This window comes from Sceloporus occidentalis, unplaced genomic scaffold (genome assembly GCF_023333645.1).
Source record: "Sceloporus occidentalis isolate IW3139 unplaced genomic scaffold, rSceOcc1.0.p SCAF_6, whole genome shotgun sequence".
Lineage (NCBI taxonomy): Eukaryota > Metazoa > Chordata > Lepidosauria > Squamata > Phrynosomatidae > Sceloporus > Sceloporus occidentalis.
Window position 1 is genome coordinate 54,238,850 of NW_028316986.1, and position 27,852 is coordinate 54,266,701.

The window sequence follows — 27,852 nt, forward strand, 5'->3', positions numbered from 1 at the left end:
GAGGAATACATTTGAAGCTGGTCTGTGATACAGTAGAAATAATCTGACACTCCAGTATATCCAGTCAAGAATCAGAACTTGCCAGAACCTTAAGTCTGTACCGGATATTAAATAATGAAATGGAGAACAGAGAGTATGATTCAGAAAGACTACACAACCCAAGCTTTCCTTTCACAATACCACCTGAAAGGTGCAGTAAGTTACACTGAGCCTTTCCAAGTACTGATGAATAAAGCAGACTGACTACGTGCAGCTTCAGTGGGCAACATCTGAGGTAGCTGAAGCGCAACTCACTTGTCATGGGTTTCTTTTCATTGTATTTCATTAGAATATTTTTTAAAGGAGATTGTCATACAAAGTACCTTAGTCCTTACTTCTATATTAACAAAACTCATCTCTTGTATATTATTCAGCCTTGTCCCTTGTTTTGCAACTCTTTTACCAGTTGTCAGTTTCACTCACGCCTGCTTTTTTGCTTTTCTTCACAGGTACCTTACCCGGTATTCTATCAACTCTGTCAAGCCCATCTACAACAAAGGGCGAAAGTGGTGCAAGGTTCCCATGCCTATATCACATCCCATTCTCAGAGACAATGTTAATTATGGATCAAAGGCTCTTCGTTTTAACCACTAAAGTAAAAATGGAGCTGTGTTTGCACTAAGTTGCAACTTTCAGACCAGCATGGCCTGTTCCAGAATTTATCCACTGTTTCAGTAATTTTTATGTTCTTTACAGTCTAAAAGAGGCAAAGGATGTTTTGGTTTGTTGCTGGAAGCATACAGGAATTACCTATTAGTGAAGGTACAGTTTACTGATAGCTTCATAATAATTTATTTTGTACTTAAATCCAATAAACTCTTGCAATAAACTCATATGTCTCATGATGTTTTAGCTCTTTTGTTAGCCTATATGTTTGGGACCCTTTAGTCACTAGCAGTTAAGCAGAATTTGTCTTCATAGTAAAGTTTACTTAGATGGTGGCAGACACTGGTATGTGCAGCTGCAGTGTTTGGTAATGGGAGGCTGGCACTTAAACAGAAAGCAAAAACCATTGCTTAGGAAAATCATGTGTATTTATGTTCCAACACAAGAGGAATACCATAGCCAGGTAGTACTCTGCCAGATGTAATATGACTTCCTGATCAGATCAAAAACCTATCATATCCAGCATTCTCTGGATGATGCAGAGGAGCAATCCACTGTCTGTTGGTGGACTGTTCCTCTGAATATCCAAGAATGGCTAGTCAGAGTTGGCCAACCAGAAGTCCACAAATACAATGTAAATGTGTGTAACAGCACCCTCCTGTCTATATTCATCAGCAAATAATATAACCAGGGCTAGCCTGAAGAAAGAGAGCCCTCCCTCCATGATAACTGTCATCCTTTGGCCTGCGAGGGAGTGAACAGGCAGGCCCAGCTCCACCAGGGCTAGCCTGAAGAAGAAGAGCCCTCCCTCCAATCCATCTGCCTTGGACCAGGCCTCAGAGGGAGAGAATAACTACTGGACCTCATCCCCTTTCCCACCACCATTCCCTTCTCCTTTTGTGTTGTGTCTTTTAGATTGTAAGCCTGAGGGCAGGGAACCATGTAATTAAAAATAATAATTGTAAGCTGCTGTGATAGCCTTTAGGGCTGAAGGGCATGTGTAAATTTACAGCACTTCATAAATAAAGGTTAATAATAATAATAATAATAATAATAATAATAATAATAATAATGGGTGGGGTATAAATACAATAAATAAATAAATAATACACAGAGGCACTGCAAGGTGAACAGTGGGCAGAATTATGGGAAGAAAATGAAACATTTATGAAGCTATTTCAGATATCAATTTTGACATATTTAAATCTATTGAGAAAGGGTACAGAGTTGTTTAGAACCTTCATGATTTGTATCACTAGTATTTGGTACCACTGTTTGAAGCAGCCACCAACAGTCTTGAAGTTTATATGTAACAAAAATCCTCCAGCTCTACCAGTACAGCGGAATCCTGCCGTATCCAGAACCCTTGATGAATAGTCAAAAAAGATATTTGCTAAATAGTATTTTATTTGCAGTATTTTTATCCCATTTTTCATACAGTTACATCTCAAAGTGGCTCATATCAACAAAAGCAAAACAAAGCCATCAGATTTACAAACAAAAGATACACCCAGGCAGAAGAGGAAGATCAGAACAGAGTGGCAAGCTATATAATCAGGTATATGCAGTCTGGGCCAGGCTGTTGTTTCTATGTTGGTGATGTGGCCTGAATAAAAATAGTTGGTGGATTTAATTCCTTTGAGTATTGGACATGGCCAGAGCATTATTTCCCCTTTCTACTGTAATTCAGGGGCTACAGAAAGTTAGAGCAGCACATTCTTTCTAGCAGGGAGGAAGATATGAAAGGAAATAGGCTTTAAACCCTGTGACAGAGAAAGGAAACCTAACATGGCACTTAACCTCAGCAAATGGAAGGAAAAATATTTTCCTCAGTTACTTTTTAGACTGGAAGTTCCTCTGTGTTTCAAAAATACCTTGTCTGGCAATGACAGCAGTAACATACCTTTGAATAGATAGGATTCACTTGCCCTGAAACAACTATCTAAAAGGGCCCTATGCATTCCTATTTTTATATTCAAATAATCTTTCAGAATGACAGTTTATGGGACAACTTTGAAATGTGCAATAAGCCCAGTACACCCTACACTTTTAAGACACAACACATTTGTTGTTGAACTACAGAGTGGGAGAGCCTAATTTCATTCCAAAAATGAACAAATCTGGCCATTTATCAGAGGTGTTCTCTAGATGTAAAACATCTTAAATATGCCTCAACTTAGATGCAGAAAGAAAGCACATTGAATTAGTAAACAAAAGTATATACTTGGGTTTAAGTACAAGATTAGTATATAACACTCCTTAATTTTCCAGTCTGTATAATCCTCACAACATGAAAGGCAAATCTATGTTCTTCTCTCCATTGCCAAAATAGATATAACCATGCTGTTTCGTATTGGGAACATGGTAGAATGTAAGCCCAAGCCATAGGAGACTTCGTAGTACGATCACTCTGCCTCCTCTCTCCACTTGGATACTCCAGGACCCTGCAAAGGAATTGACTTAATTACTACAGACATCTAAAACACAAGTAGGATCAGATGCACTGGCGGATCAAAACAGAAAATGATTCAAATGAACTTGAGTGCTTCCCCCATTCATGTTCTGTAGTCTTAAGTAGGCACTAAACAGAACTCTAAACTTCCCCCTCAAAACACCTCCACTAAATGCTTGTTGGCCTTGCTGCCTGTTTGTCAGCTCCAGGGTCTGAGGCTGCAGCTATACAGAGAGCTAGTGATTGCTAACCAAGGGCCGAAACAGACGGCCCTGCTCCTATTTGGAGAGGAAAAGAGTCGGCCTTTGCTGCTAGAGCTTGTTTTTCGCCGGCTCTGGGGTGTGTGGCAACTAAACACCATGCTGCCAAGCCAGCTAGGAGCCGGCTTTACTGGGCCGTCTGTTTCAGCCTCAAGTCTCTGACTCACTAGTGTGATGTACAGTGTAAAATATTTTTTAAAAGATACAGTAAGACAACAGATAATTCAGCAGATCAGTGGCAGCACTAAATAAATCAAATGAAATAAAAGATCAATTAATTTTTTTCCCTTAAAGCTGCAGGTTTTTTTACACTGAAAATACAATTCTGACAGCAAAACCTGTATACCTGCAGAAGCAATATGGGCACGGATATGTGGCTTGTGAAGTGAAAAGTGATGAATACAAACCCTTTCCACTTCACCCAAAGCCTGGCACTATCCTCTCCATCTACCCTTCAGCTTTTATGTGTTAAAACGCACATACACACCACACTATTACTCAACACAACAACCTTCCTCTGACTTCTAAAAAAAATCTGCTCATTTCTAGCAATGACCCTGCCAGGGTGTAGTAGTCTCCCATTTTGTGACTTGTTTCTTTTAGTTCTGTGAACAACATCCTCCACTGATGGAGGCCATATCTACTTCTGTTTGCAATGGAGTGAGACAGGGAGTTATTTTCCCTTCCCATAAGGCAAAGCTGTATGTGGGCTGGATGTCATGCTAATGTGTTTTGAACTGAGACCTGAGAGACTATTATCCTGAGGCTAAAATGTATTTGGGGCAAACACTGACCGATTATTTCTATAAGTTCCCAGAAGGGAATCTGGACAACAGACATAGTTAAGAAAAAGAAAGCAGAAAAACAAATGACAGAGAAATTTGCCAGAGCTTCCAACCCAGAAGCCGTTTACTGAATTAATTTTCCTTGGAGTCAAATTCAGCTCCACCTTTGGAGGAAGTGTGCATTGGGGCAGTAAAGGGATTAGTTTCAATGTTAATTATGCTTTGGTGCTGCTAAGAAGGTTAAGAGGCAATGTGAAAATGAACTTTCTACAAGAACAGGCTGCTCAATGGGCTACTGAGTATTTTTGTTCTTGAACTGACAGCCTGAGAAACATGGGAGTGAAGAAAGCAGGAGTATTAAAATGGATTTGATTTAGCTAAGGTCAGAGAAGACCTTAAATATCAATTTACTGGTGTTATTTTCACCAAATGCTGTAATGAAGGGAAAAACTCACAGATGAAATTACTCACATCTGTAGATTTCTATAGACATCTGAGCTAATTCCAAGAAGCTTCCTAGAGTTGTTAGTCTCCCGGCAAATACTTAATCCTATGTACATTTCATATCAAAACAAATATCCAGGAAGCTAAACTGACTACAAGAATGTTGAAATGCAATGTATGGCTACATAAACTATACCAAGAGCTTAAACCTGGCTTTTGGATAATTATGTGAGATACTCAATACAGCAGCTGTGGGCAATGATACTCTCCTTTCCTTGATGAGGATCAAGCTGCTGCATCCTCTCCAACAGGACTCTATCCAGCAATCTGTGTCCCCACCCCCCAACTGATTTCTCTTAGGACATCCTCTGGGACTGCTTCTCTTTAAACAGCAATCTTAAGGTAACATCTATTCCAAGAAAACCATTTTCTCCATACACTGCCATTTCAGTTTCAGTCAATGCAGTGTTTCACATAACAAAGGTGGAGGCTAAATTTAGGAAGATTTAGGCCAGGTTTCCTACTTAGCAGAAAGCTGCATTTCTGTAAATTTTACACATACCAAACAGATCAAATTTAAGGTTCATATTCACAGAGCAAGGCAACTAGCCTCACTCTCCATAGGGCCTTTTGAAATGTTGGCTTCCATAACAATGCTTTCCTGGTTGACTGTCATCAGAGTTGGAGTACCCTAATCTGTAGCCTCATATTTCCTGAGATGTCAAGGCTAAAACCTGAGACTAGGATCTGGGTCCTTGTGATGACATAAAGAGGAGATGGGAAAAGATTGTATGGTGAGCCAGAACTAGTACAAAATCAGCTGACTGTGGAAATGAATGAAAATGAATTGGTTTATTTCTGTCGCAGACCAGCACAGTTGGAATGGACATGATGGAAGTCAGGTTAAATAGGCCTTGAATTTGGAGAAAACCCACCTAACAAAGTAATAAGTCATCCCAGATCCAGAGAGTAGAGAGCATTTTTTGGCAAGTCAGCAGGTGGCACAATATATCCAATAGCTGAGAAGCTGCTACCATTCCTCCTATGTGCATTTTCCAAGGCCTACAGCACACGTAACAAGTGGAGGGTTTTTCCAGGCCCTATGCTGCTCTTAGATAGGCTTGCCAAATCCGGGAACTGGTGGGACTATCATACGTTCTGGGAGGTGGGCACGGTCCCATCCCACTCTCCCTCAGTTCCTGGGACAGGCAAGGCCTTCTCCAGAGGCGGAGGAACGTCCTCCGCCTCTGGGAAGGGCTTGCCGCCAAGCTGGGCTCGGCGCTTTAGCCTGGGCCACCCCTTGGAGGCGGCGGCGCGCTCCGTGCTTTGGCCTGGACCTCCCCGCAGCTGGAGGAGGCCCAGGCCGAAGCCCCAAGCATTGCGCAGACTCCGCCAGCCCCAGGGAGGCCTTGGAGGAGGCAGCGCGCTTGGCACTTCGGCCTGGGCCTCCCCGCAGCTGAAGGAGGCCCAGGCCGAAGCACCAGCCTTGGGGAGGCCTTGGAGGCGGCGGTGCACTCCGCGCTTCGGCCTGGGCTTCCCCACGGCTGAAGGAGGCCCAGGCCGAAGCGCCAAGCGTTGTGCAGCCTCCTGGGCCTCCCCGGGGCTGGCAGAGGCCAAGGAGGCAGCACAACGCTCGGCGCTTCGGCTTGGGCCTCCCCACATTTTTCATTTTTTATTATTTTTATTATTTTTATTTTTATTTTTATTTTTATTTTAGTTAGTTAGTTATTTTGTCCCAGTTTGGTGGCAGCCAATTATGGCAACTCTACTCTTAGAGTTTGAAGAAAGTTCACCACCACCACCCTTTGAACAGTTTTTTTTCAGTGCCTGTGCCACTGCTGACAGACTGTACAACAAGAAAGCTCAAAAGTCATGATGCTCATGCTCCACTTTCTGCCTTGCTCCAAATGTCACAATGAACCTATCCACATAATCTTATCATCTCACAGTCCAGTCTGCTCCCCTAATTCTTGGGCTTTTGGTGCCGTGATGTTGCACAAGTGCAACACACATACTAACAACTTTGCACTAAGCCAAAAACCTTAGTACCAGTTGAGAAGCCACCTCATATATAAATTTTCTCCTCTTGAGATAAGTCCCCCTGCCTGGAAATCTGAAGAAGCCCAACAGTTCCCTGTTACTTCAGCCAGCTCCCTGAGACATGGCAATCTTATTCAGAACTGAGTGATTGCAAAAACAAAACAAGCACTTGGAGTGAAATGAAATTCTTCAGTTAATCACAATGCTGCTTTTTGCTACTGAAGACACTGCAATCTGGACTGCTGTCTGTTATTTTATTTGATTGTTTTTTATTATTATTTTAAGATGATTTCTAACAGAATATTTGCAAGCTGTTGTAAGGCCTCTATTTAGAAAATTACTATTTAAAAATACAGCTCCTTAAGTACTTTGAAATTGTTAGAAAAATCCACAGAAAAATTAAAATGATGTTCAATTAGAGACAAGAAAATTTCATGTGGTTCTACTGGGGCTGCGTAGAAGGCAAACTCATATTCTAGAATATGAACAGCATTACTAAGTAATGTTCCCTAACATGTCTTGTTTCTATAATAAATTATCAGAAGGCCCTGATCTAAATAATTTTAGCCATGACTGGCAATGCAATCATATGAATGCTTATGCAGAAGCAAACCCCACTGCGTCCTAATGAGTCTTGAGACAAACTACTTATTCAAAATCAGTGTCAATTGTGGATGTTTGCTTCTGCATCAAACTTACACAGCCATAGGATTTGTACTACAAATCTAACTGAAGCTCCATAGCTTTCAAAGACTTTCAGACAGATTACTTTAGCTCGTTAATGCTCAGTGTTAATGTCTCTTGAAAAACCCTTAACCACAAGAGCTATTATTTAAGAGATCATGTCCAATGTTCTCAATAGGTAAGAAGGACACTTCCTGCCTCAGTATCCTAGTCAGTATCCTAGTCAGTACAAATAGCAACTACTACACCCACATACCTAACCTCAAAAACCAGAGACAATTATCAGTGTGGTGGTACGTATTCTAGAATTCTCAACTGTGAATGCCTTCCCCTTGGAGGCCCAATTGGCTCCAACATTCATTTCATTCAGGCAGCAAGTTAAAACTTGGCCATTCATCAAAGCCTTTGGGCCACATTAATTCATCCCAAATGCTGTTGTACATAGTTTTGAAACCTTATACATCTTTTAAATCTTTTTTAACGCATTATGATGTTTAATATGTTTTAACTTACTTAAATTATGTTATTGTTTTAAACTGTTCAACTTGTTTCAGTGCTATTTGTATGCTGGCCTCGGTTCTTTTGATATAGGGTGAGGTATATATATTTTAATAAGCAGTAACAACATTTTTTTAGCAACAGTGAAGAAGAAATTCATTAAGGATCAGAGACTGGGCGTACAGCACATTTACAAGAAATGATCTGTAATTTTTGAAATAATAAAAAAGATCATTTGCTTTTTAAGCTGCACCCACCAGAGCTTGCTAAGTCAAATGTTGTCTGGGCTGAAGGGAAAAATGTGTGTCAGGATTCCAGGAGGGAAAGGAGGGAGCTGCTATGTGGGAGGAAAGAGCCTGGGAAAAGTATCCTTTGGAAGATGATCTGGAGCTCCCCATTTCCCCTCTGGAGCAGACTGCAACCTCCATCCTGCCAAAGATGGGTGGGAATGCTGAGGAGGTTCCTAACAATATTCCAAACAAGATATTGCTCTGAACATTTCTCTGCTCCATGAACCATTCACTCTAAGATGGCCTCAGGCCAGGATGGCTAGGAACCTAGGTCTGCATTTTAACCATCTTTGCTTCTGCTTTCTCTCCAGTCTGCTACTTCACTCTACCATTCAGCCATACCTCATCATCCCCCATGTCTGTCTGAGCTCTGGCTTGAAACCTCAACTACAGACAGGGAATAGAGATTATTGAATTTTGTTGCTAACTGTTGTCAAGTTGACTTCAACATACTATCTGTAAAATGAGAGGTTCTTAAAACAACTGGCCAACAGGCTGCTGATCCACTTCAAATCCACTCTTCCATAACACTGCTGCTTTGAATGTATTTCAAAGCTTATTGTTTGGTGGGAGGCGGGAGGGTAGCTCTCAAAGTAACATGTTGTTGGATAAAAGTGGCCTGTCCCAAAAGGTCAACTTAGGGTAATAAGAACAATGGCACTTACGTTAGGTTTTAAAACCTAGAGAAGTAGCAAAATTTCACTATGTAGCATTCAGAATGCACAGAATAGCCTGCGCTTGGAACCACACATACATTTTCTGCTCTTCATTTTCCTGCTGTACAAACTGCAACAGAACTATCTGCTTCACTTCTATGGCTATGTACATACAGCTCCATAAAGATTTCAACTACTACTATTTTCCCCTACAGCATTAAACACTGTCGCTGACCCACAGCCCTTTGTAAGGTGTGCAAGAGTTTTGGTAGGGATGTTGCTATTATTTACCACTAAGTACAAAATATATGCAATTCGAATATTGCAGAGTGTTCCTGAACCTCTAGTTTGCTTGCTAGAAAAGCATTCTCCAAGTACTTCTTGTTTTGTTACAACTACATGCTACATCCCTACCAAAGCTGTACATGCCACTGCCTTACTTAGTTGGAGCAAATAGTAATTGGCTTCATCAGTAGTGACCAAGGGCTTTATCACAAGGGGTTTTTTGCAGCTCTGATCTGACGTGACTGCAGGTCCAACGATGCAAATTCATGCAATAATGTGATGTATTATCACACGTGATTGCTTTCTATGGGGGGTTGTTCCATGGAGCTTCCGCAGTGAATCCAGAGTGACTCCTCATTTTGGTGAATTTGGTAGCAAGTGAATTCACAGAAGTTGCTTCCAAGCTCACTTGGATTTTACTCCGAATTAGTCTGGTGTGGAATGCAACTTTGCTTCCATCCTGGTACACCCCCCAAAACCTCCAAGGTCCCACATTTCCCATGATGCTGCACTGTAGTTTTGCCCTATTTGCTTCCGGTGCTTGGAAGGGTACGTTTAGATGTAGATGACAGGGATGAAGGGAATGAAACAGGAGGCTGGAGGGAGAGATGGGAGCAAAGGAGCGGGCCACTGGAGGCTGGGGTTGAGGCTCCAATTCCCAGAATTCCATTGCCTTGAGCCAAGGACCCCACCACAAACAAACAAGCATTTAGAGATAGGTGACACATTCGGATGAAGCAGAGGGTATGTAGGGATAGGTGACATTCCCTTTTATTCACGTGAGGCTAGCATTCACGTGAAACTGGAAAGGGATGGAGGGAATGAAACGATGGGTAGATTTAGATCTAGATGACAGGGAGGAGGGAAGGAAAAGGAGGGTAGATTTAAATGTAGATGACAGGGTTGGAGGAATGAAACAGAGGATAGATTTAGATGAAGATGACAGGGGTGAAGGGAATGAAACAAGAGGCTGGAGGGAGAGATGGGAGCAAAGGAGGGGGCCATTGGAAGATGGGGCGGAGGCTCCAACTCCCAGAATTCCATAGTCTCAAGCCAAGGGCTCCACAACAAACACTAACTCCCAGAATTCCATAGCCTCAAGATGGGAGCAAAGGAGGGGGACATCGGAGGCTGAGGGGAGAGATGACAGGAACAATTCATGTGAGGATTGCATTCACATGAAAGTGGAACTAGGAAATGGCCCCCTTCTTCCCCCCGGAAGTGCTTCGAATTGGGGCTCCTGTTTCACGTGTGATAAGGCTCCAAGTCCAGTGCTACCCTTCCAGTCACTGTAATGGGGAGTGCTGGGTGCTGAGGAACATGTGTCTTCTGTTTATTCCCCTGGCATTATCAGGATGGGTGACAGGAGTTGAGATGTGGCTGCACTTCCCTAGCCAAGCAGACAGTAACCCCTTATTGTTTATCATGAAAGATAAAAAAGACAGGGAAATCATACGGCCATCACATTATAATATGCATTATCAGTGAAGACTGGTGGCTGGCACATGCCAAATTTGCCACATTCACTAAAAGCATACATACTAGCAGTGTTGGAGAAAAAACATAGTTTCTCAGAATGATCACTGAGATTTTATTCCCAAACATTTGTTGCAACAATATACTAGCTGTGAAGTGTAGTCCTGAGTGGTTTCTGCTGGGCAATAAGCTGGATCTAATTTTGTCTCTTCCAGAAACCACAAATGTTTTAAATCTCATAGTATACACCCACAATGAATCCTGGGAATTGCAGTTTTGTGAGTGTTTTATCATTAATAAACAAGTCTTGGAAGTGTTACCTACTGAGATTTGTCAGACTTGAGAAAATTCATACTAAAAAGCTGAAGTATGTAGCATTAGTTCTGTTCACACCCACCCTCTTTACTTTTGAAAAACCTTCTTAAAAGTAAAAGCATGAAGCAGCCCAGAACATGAAAGAGCTAGACAGGCTCCTCAAGTCACTGTGGATTCTTTATAGCTTGTTTTTGTTTTGTTTTTAGTATGTGTTTCCTAAGCACACAGTTTCTAACTCAGCTGCTGGCTGCTACAGAAACAAATTTTGAACATGCTAGAAATCATAGTAATCTCAATCTGAAAAGTTTCTGGGTTAATATGTCACCTTCCTGGGTTCATGAAAGCCTACTGATCACACATAATACATCAAAGGAGTCTTTTGCTTGTTTTTTGTTGGTTTTTCAGGCTATGTGGCCATGTTCCAGAAAAGTTTCTTCCTTCCTTAGGAAGAAACTTTTCTGGAACATGGCCACATAGCCCGAAAAACCCACAAAAAAACTATGGATGCCAGCCATGAAAGCCTTCGACAGTCTTTTGCTTCATAAAATCATAGAGTTGGAAGAGACCACAAGGGTCATCCAGTCTAATCCCCTGCCATACAGGAAATCACAATCAAAGCATCCCCAACAGATGGCCATCCAGCCTCTGCTTAAAGACCTTCAAAGAAGAAAACTATACCACACTCCAAGGGAACAAGTTCCACTGTCTAACAGCTCTTACTGTCAGGAAGTTCCTCCTAATGTTTAAGTGGAATCGCTTTTCCTTTAGCTTGCATCCATTGCTCTGAGACATATTCTCTGGAGCTGCAGTAAACAAGCTTGCTCAATCCTCAACATGACATCCTTTCAAATATTTAAAGAGAGCTATCATGTCATCTCGTAACCCTCTTTTCTCCAGGTTCTCCCTAGGTCTTTCCTCATAAGGCATAGTTTCCAGACCATTCACCATTTTGGTGGCCCTCCTTTGGATATGCTCCAGCTTGTCCACATTCTTTGTGAATTGTGGTGCCCAGAACGGGATATAGTATTCTAGGTGAGGCCTAAACAAAGCAGAATAGAGTGGCACTATTTCTTTCCTTGATCTAGATACTATACTTCTATTAATGCAGCCTAGAGTCACAATAATAATAATAATAATAATAATAATAGGATGTATTTATATGCCGCCCAATCACTGGGAATCCGGGTGGCTTACAACAGAGGGGATAATAGACGGTTCCCTGCCCTCAGGCTTACAATCTAAAAAGACACGACACAAAAAGAGAAGGGAATGGTGAGGGGAGGAGGGGATCAGGTCCAGCATTCTTCTCTCCCTCTGAGGCCTGGACCAAGGCAGATGGACTGGAGGGAGGGCTCTTCTTCTTCAGGCTAGCCCTGATGGAGCTGGGCCTGCCTGGTCAACTCCCTCATAGACCCAAAGATGACAGTTATGGAGGGAGGAGTCTCTTCTTCAGGCTAGCCCTGATGGAGCTGGGTCTGCCTGGTCAATTCCCTAGCAGGCCGGAGGATGGCAGTTATGGAGGGAGGAGTCTCTTCTTCCAGGCTAGCCCTGATGGAGCTGGGCCTGCTTGGTCAACTCTCTCATAGGCCGGAAGGTGACAGTTATGGAGGGAGGCGTCTCTTATTCCAGGCTACCCTTGATGGAGCTGGGTCTGCCTGGTCAACTCCCTCATAGACCAGAAGATGACAGTTATGGAGGGAGGAGTCTCTTCTTCCAGGCTAGCCCTGATGGCCTTTTAGTTTCCGCATCACACTGCTGACTCATGTTCTAGGACTTCTAGATCCCTTTCACACATAAGCTAGGTGTCCCCCATCCTATATCTATGCATTTCATTTTTCATTTTTACCATAAGTGCAGTACCTTACATTTCTCTGTGTTGAAATTCATCTTGTTAGCTTTGGTCCAGCTTTCTAATCTATTAAGGTCATTTTGAATTTTGTTCCTCTCCTCTGGGGTATTAGCTGCTCCCCTTAATTTGGCGTTACCCGCAAATTTAATAAGCATGCCAACTACTCTTTCATCCAAGTCATTGATAAAGATGTTGAATAGCACTGGGCCCAGGATAAAACCATGTGGCACCCCTCTGGTCACTTCTCTCCAAGATGAAGAGGAGCCAGTCTACCAATTACAAATCCATTTAATAGTTGCCTTGTCTAACCCACATTTTACTAGCTTGTTTGCAAGAATATCATGGGGAACCTTGTCAAAGACTTTACTGAAATCAAGATATGCAATATCTACAGCATTCCTTTCTTCTACCAAGCTGGTCATTTTATCAAAAAAAGAGAGCAGATTAATCTGACATGAACTGTTCCTCTGTTGACTTTTTGTGATTATGGTGTTGCTTTCAAAATGATCACAGACTGAGACTAATTGACTAATGTCAGACTAATTGGGTGATAATTGTTAGCATCCTCATTTTTCCCTTTTTGAAGATGGGGATGTTTGCCCTCCTCCAATCTGTTGGGACTTCTCCTGTTCTCCAAGGGTTCCCGATGGCTCCAATATTACATTTGCCAGTTCTTTTAAAACCCTTGGATGTAGTTCACCTGGTCCTGGAGACTTAAATTCATTTAGATTAAGCAGGTATTCCTCTACTACCTCTTTACTTATTCTGTGCTGTCTTTCCCCTATTGTGTCCTCTGCTCCATTTTCTTCAAGCTGAGCACCCTTTTCCTTTTGAGGCAAAGAAGGTGTTGAGTAGTTCTGCCTTTTCTCTATCCCCTGTTAGCATTTTGCCATCTTCTCCACACAGTGGCCCTACCATTTCCCTCCTCTTTCTTTTGCTACGGACATACCCACAAAGCTGTTTTTATTGTTCTTAATTTCTCTAGCAAGTCTGAGCTCATTCTGTGCTTTTGCTTTTCTGACTTTACCCCTAGATGTGATAGCTATTTGTCTGAATTTCTCTTTGGTGAGTTACCTTTTTTCCATTTCTTATACATGTTCCATTTAAAACTTAGATCCATAGAAAATTCTTTAGACATCCATCCTGGTTTCTTGAGAAACCTCCCATTTTTCTTCCTCATTGGAACTGTTTTAATTTGTGCCTTCAGTCTCTCCCTTTTGAGAAACTCCCATCTGTCTTGAACTCCCTTCTCTTTTAGTATACCTGACCATGGGATTACCCCCAGTATTTCCCTAAGTTTACTGAAATCAGCTTTCCTAAAGTCTAGAATGAGAGTCTGACTATGCCTGACTTCTCCTTTCTACTGTATAACAAACTCCAGGAGAATATGATCATTCCCACCTAAGAATCCACTACTTGTACCCCATTTACCAGGTCAGTCCTTGATGTACTCCTGCCTACCAAAATACTGTCTCCCTCCCCCACATAACTCAATTTAAAGCCCTTCTGATCAACTTTTTGAGACTACTGGCAAAAATGTATTATTCCTTATTCCAGGTGAGATTGGACTTCCTTTAAATGTTACTGCAAGATTCCCAACTCAAGCGGCTTTTTCAAGATTTTGTCACTGAATAAATGTGACCTCATTTAAGATTCTCAAAATGGTAAACAAAAAGAGAAACAATTGCTTTGTTCCTTTTCCAGTTTTTAGATTTTCCCTTCCTTTCACAATGGCAGCTGTTCTAGGAAAAAGAAACAAGAAGCCCACTGGCATTTTGGCTTTTTTTCCGTAATAAAGTTAGACTATATGCCTTATTAGAAGAAATTAGTCACCTCATTAAACGAAATAGCACTGTTCTTAAGAAACAGTGATTAGAAATTGTATTCATGTTTGGAAAAATACTGGGCCAAACAGAAATATCTGACATAGCCCTTTGAAGAAGGGCTCTTCTAGAACACGGCCTCACAGCCTGAAAAACCCACAAAAAACTAAGGGTGCCAGCCATGAAAGCCTTCGACTTCATATTATGCTACGGCTCTGACCTATGTTCCGCATAGTAGCAGTAGTAGTAGTAGTAGTTATTTTTTTATTTCTTAGCCACCTCTCCCCAAGGCTTGAGGCAGGGCACAACCTAGATTAAAATACAATATATAACTGATGACATGAAACCATTTAAGCACATGGGCTAAAACTCATAAACACAGGCTTAAGATGACCATTACACATGAAAATCATCCAGACATAAAATTAAAAATATATTAATTTAAAATTTACAATTTAAAACCAACGGGGTAGGCCTTCCAAAAGAGACATGCCTTCAATACTGTTTTACATTCTGACAGCTTGTTCAGCTGTTGAATCTCTCCCAGCAGTCATTTCATAGTCTAGGGGAGGCCGATGAAAAAGTAATCTAGATGACAGTTGCCAATCTAGTTCTGGCTGGTTGAAGTAAATGTCCCCCAGAGGAACTGAGTTTACAGGAGGAGGCAATCCTGTAGGTAACCTGGACCCAAACCATGTAGGGCAGTGGTGGCGAACCTATGGCATGAGTGCCAGAAGTGGCACTCAGAGCCCTCTCTGTGGGCACACACGCCATCACCTTAGCACAGAGTTCGCCAGAGTTTGTTACTAGAAAGTCAGAGGGACATGGCACTTTGCGATAAATAAGTGGGTTTTGGGTTGCAGTTTGGGCACTCAGTCTCTAAAACGTTTGCCATCACTGATGTAGCGCTTTAAAGGTAATAACCAACATTTGGAAACTAACTTTGCCTAGATACTTTGCCTGGAAACTAAGTGCTAGTTAGTGGAGTGATTGGTATGATATGCTCACTCCTAGCTGTAGCAGCTATCAGTCTGGCTGCTGTATTTTTAACTAAATGAAGTTTCCGAACTTGGTACAAAGGTAGCCCAATGTATAGTGCATTGCAAAAGTCCAGCTTGAGTTTAGCAGCACATGCACTACCATCTTTAGGTCTTCCAATTCTAGGAAGGGATGCAGTTACTTCCTGGCCACTATCCAATCCCTTTTCCATCAAAGGAAGATCTTTTTCTTCCTCTAAACATGCATCTGCAAAATTCTGCCCTTTCTTTACAAACCTTGAAAACTGTGCTACTGTCATTCCCCACTCGCTTTTTCAACATACTATGGCCTTGTTTAGAAATAATGGAGAACCACAATCTGAGAACTCGCTAATTAATTTGGTACCAGTTTTGGGTTTATGTGCTTCCCTGTGTCTCCTCTGTTGTGCATGAAGATTAATACAAGCTATTCCTTCTAATGTTAAACAAATTACCACTCCAGATTTATGGAACTAATATATGTAAGCCATAGTTAGTGAAAATAAGCCAACATCAAGCCATATTTTCATTCTCTATCTCATTCCCAAAACACAATTTGAGCACACCAGTTACCCAAGTTTGGACATTATGGAATTTGTGATTAGCTTAAAATCAGGGGGGAGCTTCCTTTTGATCCACAGAAGAGAAGGACAAAAAAGGAAGAACACAAAACCCTGAAGCTTGCTGTAGCTCTTGCAAGGGAAAATGACATTTTCACATTGAAAGGCATGGATGCAATTGGACAAATTCAGCTTTTATTGAAAAAAATAGTTTAAAAAAACAGCAATTCTAGTAGGAACAAGTAGCCACATAGGAGAAACACACAGAGATTAGTTCCAGAATTACAAGGACCAACAATGAAATGTGATGTGATGTGACAAGAGTGCTGGGGCAGAAGCACCTTAATTGGCCACACTCCAGAAAAACCTGTGGGGGTGCAAAACTACAAAAGGGCAATTATTCCCCAAACTAATAATCCAATGTACTCAGCAGGGGAGAAGGATGTGGACTGAAAACGTTATTCTACAACAAGGGAAAAGAGATGCCCTAGGTCAAAGTGGGTGGGCCTTTAATGGGAATTTAATTATAGCTTATCCGGTTTGTATGATTTACATAAACTTGACTTCAGTCTCTCTTTTCTCACCATCAAAAGTCTAAAATGGAAGGACATAGTGTTCTGGCAGCCATTCTCCTTCCAAAATTTATAGAGCTGTATCACTAAGATGTCTCCTTTCATTTCCTCTGAGTCATATCACAGCACAAAATCATTATGTTTTCATTATTTCAGATCTATAGCATTGTTTACTCATAGTACATTTAGTCTTACAACAATTCTGATGATTATCCTTTAGTTTTGGATAGAATATGGAAATTAAGATCATCCATGGCCACAATGAGCCCATGGCTGAAGTGGGATGTAACACATCTTCCACACTTAAGTCCCACAAACCTATAAAGTCACACTATAAAATTATAGTCCTCCATGTATTCTTCTCTAACCTACTTTTCAGTTTAACAGTGATTAATCGACTACAATAAAAAATATTAAGAGCAAATAATAAATTGTCTCCCAAATGCAGCCAGACACAAATCAAGTTGCAAATATACTTGTTATAAACTAAAATTAACAGAATCATAGAATAATACCATTGGATGAGGCCCCATAGTTCACTGAATCCAAACCCTGCCCCACCCAATGCAGGAAATCCATGTAGAGCATCCCCAGCAGGTAGCTGTCCTGATTCTTACTGAATACATCCAAGAAGAAGACCCTATCACCTGTCTAGGTAATCAGTTCCATTGTCAAACTGTCTTACTGTCAAGAAGGTCCTTGCAATGCTGAATCAAAATCTATCTGCCTGTAACCTAAAATCTTCAGACCTAGTTCTACCCTCTGAGACAGCAAAGAACAAGCTTGCACTCTTTATGCCAGTGCTTGAGGTAGTTAAAGACTATAATCATTCCATCCTTTAAACTTGTCTTCATCAAACTAAACATGCCCAAATCCTTCAACCTCTCCTCATATGTTTTGGTCTCCATACCTCTTATCATGCTCATTGCCCTTCTCTGAACTCGCTCTAACTTATCTATATCCTTTTTAAACTGAGATGCCCAGAACTGAATGCAGAATATAGTGGGACTATTACTTCCCTTGTCTTGGAAACTACAGTTCTGTTAATGCCTTCTTTGTTGCAGCATCACACCACTGGGTCATGTTGAACTTATGATCAATAATCCCAAGGTATTTACATGTACTGCTGCTAAACCAAGTATCCCCCAGCCTATAAGTGTGCATTTGGTTTTTTGTGGCCTAAAGAAATATTTTTGCATTTGTCTCTGTTGAATTTTATTCTAACCATTTCAGCCCCATATTCTAGTTTATCAAGATTATAACACAAATACTGGGGGGGAGGGGCATGCACTATGTGCTAAGTTGTATATTGCATGGAGAAAGGTTTTTATGCCTTTAATTTTTAGGGGGAAATCTTAAAATACAGTCACTAAAATGCATGTCCCTGACCTCATTTGCTCTGGTTAGTAACTGCACAAACAAAATATTCTGCAGCTTCAGAAATGATGAACCGTCTCCTTTAGGAAGACCAGCCAAAATTTCAGAATAAATATGGCCTCTGAAGTTCTTCAGTGTTTGAACCCCCACCCCAAAATAATATAATAGTCTATTATACCCAGAAGAAAACACATGAAATATAAGCACTGGGTATTGTGGGTGGCCAGAAAATCAAAAGCAATAATTGTAATTGGCACTGATCATGTTACCATGTCCCAAAAAGGATCTGTTCCAGAGAAAACGTCACATCTTGAAGGAACACCCTATGATCAATGTAGAAGTAGCAGCACCAGAACCTAAACTGTCAATAGAGACACACATTCTTGGCATGAGAAGGCCTAGTGTGTGGCCTTTGATAAGGCAAATCATGAGAGACCTTGACTTGAACACAACCAGGATGATGGTACTAAGAAATCTGCTGAAAAGGCCAACATGCTTTCCTGAAAAATTGTGTGAACTCTAGCAGGGCTGACAGTCTCCTCTCCATAGCCACAGTTCAAGAGGTCAACATATACCACACACAGTCTGATTTCTCTGTCCTCACCTCACTAAAGACTCCAAATCTTTCTCAGATTACTTTATTAGGGTTTCTGCTCTTCTCTCCCTGCTACAAAGACTGACACCACAGTGTCCCCTACTGGAAAATAACTGGTACAGCTGCCCAAGGGTTTAGGTAGTATTACAAGAAGCACAAGCTGTAAGGCACAGGCAAAACAAAAGTCCAATTACCTGCTACCTTGGCTGCTGACCAGATGAATTTAGCCATAGTCTAGGGAGTCATTTCTCCTCCAGAAATGAGCAGCTACTTCAGCAACTCATTGTACTATGTTACTAATGCTGCCTGTTGGGATTTTATACTCTTTTCAAGGGCTACACTATTACTACATTTTTCAATGTGCAGCTGTCTTTTTCCATTGAGAAAGAGACTAGAGAGACATCACTAGACTCTCCCCCACTTCTCCCTCCATCGACACCCCTGTCTTAACAGCATCATTTTCTCTCCAACACCACTAGTTCCCCTTTATCCATTATAAGCTTTTTAGTTGAGTAAAGCAGCTTTGAAAGGTCTTGTCCCCATGTGGCTCTTGGCAGGCTGAGAAGGATAGTGCCCTGGCTCACAGCTTTCACGGAGCTCTGGAGGTGCTGCTTAGTGTTAAGCTATGAAAGGAGAGGGCTCAGGTCACATCTGTGAAACGTTAGCAGAAAAGGGAGGCTGGGTGAAAGTAGGTGGCCAGCACAGGGCAGCACTTTGTTGGGTTTTGCAAGGCCACCTGGGAGATAGGCAGCCATTTGTCTTAGACCCACCTCCACCCTGATAACAGGCTGCCTTGCAGTCTGCATATACTGGCTCGGGGTCGTAAATACTTTCTGCAGACTCAGGCTTTCTTGAATAGCTGGAGACAGAACCCAATGGAGGATTAATCACTTGGGGAGGTGGCTTTAAAAGGGAATTAATTAGCTGTGCTAATGCTTGGAGATAAAGCAGGTTCACATCTCTTAGCCTCAATCCTCCCAGCACTCAGGACTTGTGTACTGCTTATGAAAGCATCAGTAGAAGGTTTCGTGTGACTATTCAGAGAAAGCTCACCAAATGGCTCTACCAAAGGCTGCACAGAAAAAGTTCAGTTTTGCAAAGGAAGTTCAGTGTTGGACAATCCCCATTTGGCTGTTCTCAGGATCATGGAGGAAAACATGAAAAGGCCAACAGGCAATACCTGGGAATGTGACGCAATGAGCATAATCCTCAGTGACTTTGGGAAACAGCTGGAAGTGAGAACTTTTTTTGTGAAATATTTTTGTTCCATACAGTAGATGTACTTTGCTCCAGTGTCAATATAGTTACAGTGTGTTGTATATATCTGTACTGTACATCTGAGCAAGGACCAAAATGTGCAAGGACCAATTATTCATTATTAAGTAACATATGTAAAAATCATATGCAATTCAATGCAACTACCCTGTTGTTGCTGTGTGCCTTCAAGTCATTTCTGACTTATGGCAACCCTAAAGTGACCCTGTCATGGAGTATTCCTGGGAGTTTTCTTCAGAAGTTATTTGCCATTGCCACTCTCTGGGGCTGAGAGTGTGACTTGTCCTAGGTCACCCAGTGGGTTTATATGGCTGAGCCAAGGTTCGAACCATGGTCTCCAGAATCAGAGTCCAACACTCAAACACTATACCACTACTCTAAAGATAAAAGTAAAGGTTTTCCCTTGACATGATTCTCTAGTTGTAACCAACTGCAGGGGCAGTGTTCATCTCCATTACTAAGCCAAGGGAGCCAGCATTGTCCAAAGATGGCTCCAGTGGTCATGTGGCCAGCATGACTACACTGAACGCTGTGACTTTCCCACCAAAGTGGTACCTATTTATGTACTTGCATGCTTTCAAACTGCTAGGTTAGCAGAAGCTGGGACTAGTGACAGGCGATCACTCCGTCACATGGCACTTGGGCCTCGAACTGCCAACCTTCCGAACTTACAATCATCAGAATCAGCATCTTAACCTCTAAGCCACCGCGTCCCTACCACTACTACTGCATCCCTACTATTACTACTACACCACTACACTACTATTAACTTAATATTGAAATTACTGCAATATAAATCTAAACATAACCTGTGCCTTGAGATTAAATAAACAAATCTGGCTGCAGACAAACCCCATGTCAGTATTTTGTATGGAATAGAAATTGTGCCATACAGTGAAGAATGATGCTTGATTATGATCTGTCTTATATCATTTTATACAAAATAGAATACAAATTCAATAATCAAATACGTTTATATACAGTTGTCCCCGCAAGCGTTCAATAATGATGGAAGTTTCTTCTTCCCATACAGGATTAAGAAACATCTGGATTGTTTTGCTAATTTAATGATATCTGCATTGAGAGAGACAAATAACTACAAATCTGAGTACCATTACACTTATCACTGCACAAATATCCTCCTTTCTCACACCTTCTCAAAGTCTGTGTAGTTGCTCAAATCCACTTTATGACAGAAATCCCTTGGAAGCTGTATAGATTTATAGCACTCTGTAACAAGCCAAACTGCTCCAGGTGCTATTGCTACTTTCTGGCACAGAAGCTGGAAAGCTCATGCACATTTTTCAGACTTTATTCTTTAGTCTGCTATTCCTGGTCTTTGAGTCTCTCCTGGCTGAAAGCCCTTCTTCTGTAGCTTCCATGTAGGTGGCCTATGTCATAGCACCATGGTACTTGATAGAAAGGGAGCCTGTCACATGCTGCTCTGCTCATGAAGTAAAGATGACAAATGAGTGATTCTGAAAAACAAATCAGCTTTGGTACAATCCCTAACACTGTCCAGAAAGGCCAATGAAAAAAAACCAAAAAAACTTAATGACTTAACCATTTTTTGTTTGGTGCCTCTTTAACAGATAAGAGCTGACAACTTTAACTCTCATACTATTTTATGTAAAAAAAATCAATTAAGGTTCCTGGGTCTAATCTACTACAGATTCAGAACAGTAAAAATCACCATCAAGAATGGAAAAGGTTATTTCACCATGTTTTGGGCATGCTTATAAACTTCCCAAATTCAATGTAGGAAAGAGGAATTTAGATGATGAATATATGAAAGGTACACATTCGTTTAAAAAAAAAGTATAACTGACAAATGAGATTCTAGCCTAAATTCCACAGACTCATAATTTCAACCTCTTAAAATTTGTATAAAATAAATCTTATCAAATATGCTTAAAGAGGGAACAGGAAGAGCAGCATTTATGAGAAAACAATGGCTTTTCATTGCACCTAGGAACTAAGAATGTCATATCCCATAATAAATGTACCAACACATTCCTTCATTCTCAAGACTGTTCCATTCTATCCTGCCAAAGTAACAAATTGCTGACCATGCAGCTGAGTGCAATAGTTTATCCAAAAAAAGTTGAACCTAACCTCTCAAGACATAAGGTTAGAGTTAACAAGACACCATTTAGATAAGAGAAAGCAATATTGAGGATAGAAAGGGGCAGCAAAAGGCTTCAAACCCTATAAAAGTTCTTCTATCATCAGCAATCTTATCTCACCCAGCAGGGTACTGGCTGCTGCAACTCCTTTCTAATTAGGAGGAAACAGTGAGTTCAAACAGACAAGGGTGCTGACACAAGAAGCAGACAAAGCTGTCCAGTGAAAGGATGTGACAGCCCCAGTATGGCTTTTGTTTACTTTAAAATTCATAGGACTAGAAACCTTGTATTTTTCAGATGATGGATTATTATGAAAACTGGCCTAGCATTTAGCTTTAACACACACTTTTTCTGCTTGATGTCATCGATCTGATTTTACTGGATGCTGGTTTTTGCACTCTTTAAGGAAGAAAAATTACATTTTATTTATTTATTTATTTATTTATTCATTTATTTATAATTAACATTCTGCCTTTTCCCCAAAGCTTGGACTCAAAGCAGCTGGTTTTGTTTTCGCATACGGAAGTTTATTTCAGTTGTTCTGTTTGAGAATTATTGTCATGAAAGATGGGTTGTACATCTTTCTAGTAAACAAGTACATACACATAAATAGAGAGGGAATTACAAGCAGGATGTCAAAACTCAGTTCAATCAGAAATATGCCAGGTAGCCTCAGGTATGTCACTGTCATCCTCAGCTTCCTTCCCACATTCAAAAATAGGAAGATAAGAATAATAGCATGGACCTATCTTTCTGGGTTGTTCCAAGAACTGAAATACTGGACAGAACCTGGTTGGTCCTCTATGCCAATATAACTATGCTGCTATAAGTGGTGGTGGCAGGAGGGAAAAGGCCACAGGCACACAGTGCAACAGAAGCCACAGCCAATATCCCAGATTAGATGTATCACATAACTTGAACATGAATAATTACCATACATTGTTCATCCAACCTCCACTTCAAAACCTACATTTTTTAGACTGCAGCCCCACCCACAGTCATTTCCTGGCCACTGGAGAGAAACATCCTACAGTTTTTCTATAATGCAGCAATGACATCATCCTTGGGATCTTTGGAGGACCTGAGGAGGTTCTGGAGGATGCCTATCACTACACATCCAACTACAGGAAAATAGCAGGATGTTTCTTTGGCACTCCCCCAGCCCCTGCCCCACCCCACTCTCCACAAGCTAGAAAATGGTTGAGTTGGGGGGCTGCAGCAGAGAGATGTTTTAAGTTATGGGAAGGGATTTTGGTCATTGTGTGGTATGCACAAAATTCCAGTCTCCACAACAATAAAAAAGCCATGATTATGTAAATTGGACATACACCATCATAATTTCCTATCACGATGTCAGCCCACAATGGAGAAATAGGCTGCTCAGATTGCATGCTACTGCACTACACTAGAAAAAGTACAACTGCTACCACACTGAACTAATAGGATTCTAGCTAATACATATAATGCTTTGAACATTAACAAATACACTGTATAAAAGCTAAGGGGTTTTTTGTTACAACAATAACACAGTGAAAAGAAACCATCTCTGCTAACAGAGGCAAGAAAGATCTACAACACTAATTTTCCATGTATAGACTTTATCACATGAGGCTATAAAAGCAGAATTTTGACAAGATAAAGGTGATTCTGACTAGTACTTATCACACAATGGCATGTCTATCCTGCTGCTGTCTTGCATTCCATTTGGTACTGTAGTGCACCTTTTCACTGACAGGCAAAATCTGTCATTATTATTATTATTATTAACCTTTATTTATAAAGCACTGTAAATTTACACAGCGCTGTACATACAATTATATGGTTCCCTGCCCTCAGGCTTACAATCTAAAATAGGCTCTCAATAGGCTCTCAATCTCTTGTTTCTTTACATCCTTCATGCAATAGGTCCCGTCCACTGCAGTTTCACTTCTCAGGCAGTCATGTGTTGTAAGTGGGGGTAATTCTGCTCCTTTCCCCCTCTCTACAATCACAGCTGCCAACAACTTCCCAAAGCCAGCTGCTGTGTGCTCATCACACATCAGCCAGCCTCAGGAGATGGTTGGCAGCCGCAAACATGGGACTGGTGTGGAAATGTGCATGCAACAGCCTCACCCTTCAGGAGATGGGCAGAGCAGTGATCGCAGCTACCAGCATGTGTTTGGCAATGTGGAAAGCAGAATACGTGATCATGGATTGCTAAAGTACTATCGTAGAGAAAAATATGATTAAAAATTATGCCAAATCCGTATGCTTCCATTCTTGAACTAACACAACTATGGCGAGACAGCAGGCTAGTCTGATAAAATCCTGTGACGCCACTTCTGACTTACCTTTAGGAATATCATGTTCAAGAGAATCCAAGAAGTCAATGGCTGGATCCAAGTCAGCTTTCTCCAAGAGAGTTTTGTTCTTCAATTTTTCAGGCTCAGTGAAGTGGAAATAAGAGCTTAACTTTTTGCCCTCTGTCAGCGATAAACCTGTTGCATGAATAAAAACAAACAAACATTGGCACTATTGAAGAAACTGTTTTGAGAAGAACATGGCCACTTTTCATGACTCACTATCTAATGTACTTATAAAATATTTAACTACTGATGGCACTAAACAAGTTCACACAGTTAGAAAACCTCTAGAAATTGGTCATCTTGTGCTGTTTGGGGACATTATCAGCAATTCCACATAAGCACCCCAATATGAACTGGTGGCTGTTGCAATCTTGCTGAGGTTTACAACAAAAGAAGTATCCTTCAAGCTAACACTGCAACTAAAAGCACTGCAGGATCATGAGATAAAGCCCAAAGATAACTCCAAAAGAAAACTATTTCTAATAATAAGCCATGTTCTGGATCACACACTTCTCCCTTTTCCAAGTTCATCCAAATGAAACAAATATGAATATTCTACTGAGCCTATGATAGCAGATGTACAAGCATTCTCATGAGTGGGTATCACCATAACTGAGGGCCTCCAGTTCTTTTATACTTTAATTTACAAATGCAGGATTGTTAAATATATTGCCATAACATAGGCAGTACCTAGGCTGGCCAGTATGCTTCAAGTCAGCATGTGAGTGAGGAGAAAGGGCAGAAAAGTGGACTTTTTCCTTATTTTATTATGGTTTGGGGCTCTATCGATAATTTCTCTCTGTTCCCTACAACAGTACCTAGGTCAACCGTGTGTGAGGAAAAATGCTTTCTTCTTTATGTCCCTCCCTCCCTCTCTCTTTTTGTATGGATGATAGCCACTGCCACTGAGATTGTAGAAAAGGGTTAAAAGTATTGGGCTGCTGCAATAAAAACAAAGAAGGGAAGAATCTACACTCCTTTCAAGTACGAGGGTCAACTACTATACTAGTGATCATTGCTGAATAAGAGGAAAGATGTAGGAGGAAAGATTGGCCTCCCTCTATCCCCATGAGATCTCTGAACAAACAACAAAATGGTGTTTCTCTGAATCCAGTTCTCTAGATTCCAAACTGATAATATGGCAGCATTGGGCCAGGCATAAGCTGGGAAACTCTGAAGTTGAATTATGAAACAGTTTAATTGATTTAACACTTAGCAAGCTCATATTTACCCTGAAGAAGGACGAACTGGAAGGATATAAAGAAGTCCTATACTGTATACTGGCAATTTTATTTGCATTATGTCTATAAAAATTCAATCAGCAGAAGCAAATTTCACACTATCTGTCTTGAAACCAGAACACAGGCAAGAACATTTCCAAATGGGCACTTTCCACACATTGTACCTCCTTCTGTACAGACACATCATTTTTATATCTGCCATATGAAAAAGAAGACAAGTTGTGTTGGCTGAGTCTGAATGCAGAACAAGCATGTCCCAGATGTACAGAAGCTCACATATGGGTTGGTTTTACCAAACCAAACTTGGAAGACGTTATCGGCCATGGTTACTTATGTACTGAAAAACAGAAATTCTCTATGTTCTCATAGCAATTACCTTCAAAGTTCCTGTTTTCATGCACAGGACCAAGTGGTGACTTTACATATGCTCCTCGTGGAACAATACCCACTGCTTTATCTATCTGATGTACTGTAGCTACAAGACGGATCTCCTCTTTGAGCAAGGACTTTATTTAAAAAAAACAAAAAACAAGTATTAAGACATAGATGCCTTAGATTCATAAACTGGAATAGGACATAGAACAGAATCAAATTTCTGCGACTTCAGAGGTATGAAAATACTCATATACTAACAATCATTCAGCATTATTATTATTATTATTATTATTATTATTATTATTAATGTTTATTTACATAGTGCCATAAATTTGCATGGCACTTTACAGGCATAATCAAAACAGCATATAACCTGTCAATAGTGTACAATCTAAAAGTCATAAAATATAAACTATACAAAATTAAGAAAGTTAGGCAGTTAAAATACAAACTGTAAAAACAACTAATCCATACAGGTATAATCAAATATAAAATTATAAAACAATATTAAAATACAGTTCCAAATGCTGTAGGGAACAAGTCTTTAATTCGGATTTAAAACTAGCAAGAGAAGAGATAGTCTGCAGATGTTCAGGGAGGCAGTTCCAGGAGTACATGCAGCAAGTGAAAAAAGATGAAGCCAAGCCAAGGAAGAAGAAACCCTTGGATGGGTAAGAAGCCTTGAGCTCCTGGACTGCAAATCTCAAACAGGATGGTGAGATGAAACAAGGACTGACAGATAAGGGGGAGCTAGGTTGTGTAAAGCTTTAAACATTAAAAGAGAAGACGCTTGTACTGAATCATAAAAGGAATGGGTAGCCAGTGAAAAGATGCCAAAAGTGGGGTGACATGATCAAAGCAATGAGCTAAAAAGATAATGTTAGCAGCAAAATGTTGAATGGAAATCAGAGGACTAAGGTGGGACAATGGGATCTCCGTCAAAAAAAGATTGCAGTAGTCAAGTTGGGAGATAACTAAGGCATGAACTACAGTTTTAGCGGAAGAAGCTGATAGAAAAAAATCTAATTTTAGCAATATTATAAAGGGGGAAAAGCATCATGACCAGGCTACAGCCTGAATCTGCGGAGCAAAGGACAAAGAATAAAAAATAGAACAATAGCAGAACAATAAGTATGCCAACTCTATTCCGAAAAATTACTTTTCTTTCAATGAGCCTGGAACTCAGAATTACATTCATATGTTTGAAATATTTTGGGGGAAATAGTGGTGTGGTTTAGTTCCTGTTTAAAATATCTTGCCTTAATCTATTAAAAATAAAGCTGAAAAAAATCAGATAATAAAATTATGAAAAAAATTGCTAAGAAACTAATTTCCACAAACAAGCAGGAAAATATATTCTGATTAAACCTTGATTAAAGATGAGTGAAAATTATTGGTTTTCCACAGAGTACTTGTGAAATCAGGCTCTGTTTGTTGAAATGTTTTCGGATAATGTGTTTCCATTATTATTGCTGTATATATGACCTGAGGATAGAGAAGACATGTTTCCATATTGCATTTTTGCTACAGCAAAAACTAAGCAAAGCTATTTTTAGTTCCAACTGTTATTCTTGAGATCTACATATGCTCCTACTGTTTTATAAATAATTTCATCCATTTTCATATGCAATAAGAAATATGAGCCAGTTTTAATCCTGTTTTTAAAAATCAAATCTTGGTGGTGGGGAGAGAAAATTGTTCAGTGTGACCCAGCAAATCCAGGGATGAAGATGAGATTAAAATTCCAGGCAATAATCTATTCATCAGTGTATGTGGATTCTCAATACCTCAATATTTGGTTGTAGTCAATAATACCATGACATATGAACATAATTATTACTGATGCCATAAGAAACAGGGTTCAGGAA

At 40.5% G+C, this 27,852-nt stretch overlaps 2 protein-coding genes across 3 annotated transcripts in view; one reads left to right on the forward strand and one right to left on the reverse strand.

Annotated features, from left to right (window-relative positions):
• The window catches only part of MRPS18A (mitochondrial ribosomal protein S18A), a 35,112-nt gene extending 34,244 nt beyond the window's left edge, over window positions 1–868 (forward strand). For both annotated transcript variants that reach the window (XM_089529663.1, XM_089529664.1), the window contains one exon: window positions 489–868. In XM_089529663.1, the coding sequence (XP_089385789.1) occupies window positions 489–633 (145 nt within the window). In that variant the 3' untranslated portion in view covers window positions 634–868. The remainder of the gene's footprint in view (window positions 1–488) is intronic.
• A 1,164-nt stretch (window positions 869–2,032) lies between these two features.
• Window positions 2,033–27,852, reverse strand: part of RSPH9 (radial spoke head component 9) — a 29,272-nt gene continuing 3,452 nt past the window's right edge. The window contains exons 3-5 of the mRNA XM_089529665.1: window positions 25,986–26,115; window positions 24,354–24,500; window positions 2,033–3,089 (exon numbers count right to left, since the gene is read on the reverse strand). Of these exons, the coding sequence (XP_089385791.1) occupies window positions 2,929–3,089; window positions 24,354–24,500; window positions 25,986–26,115 (438 nt within the window). The 3' untranslated portion in view covers window positions 2,033–2,928. The remainder of the gene's footprint in view (window positions 3,090–24,353; window positions 24,501–25,985; window positions 26,116–27,852) is intronic.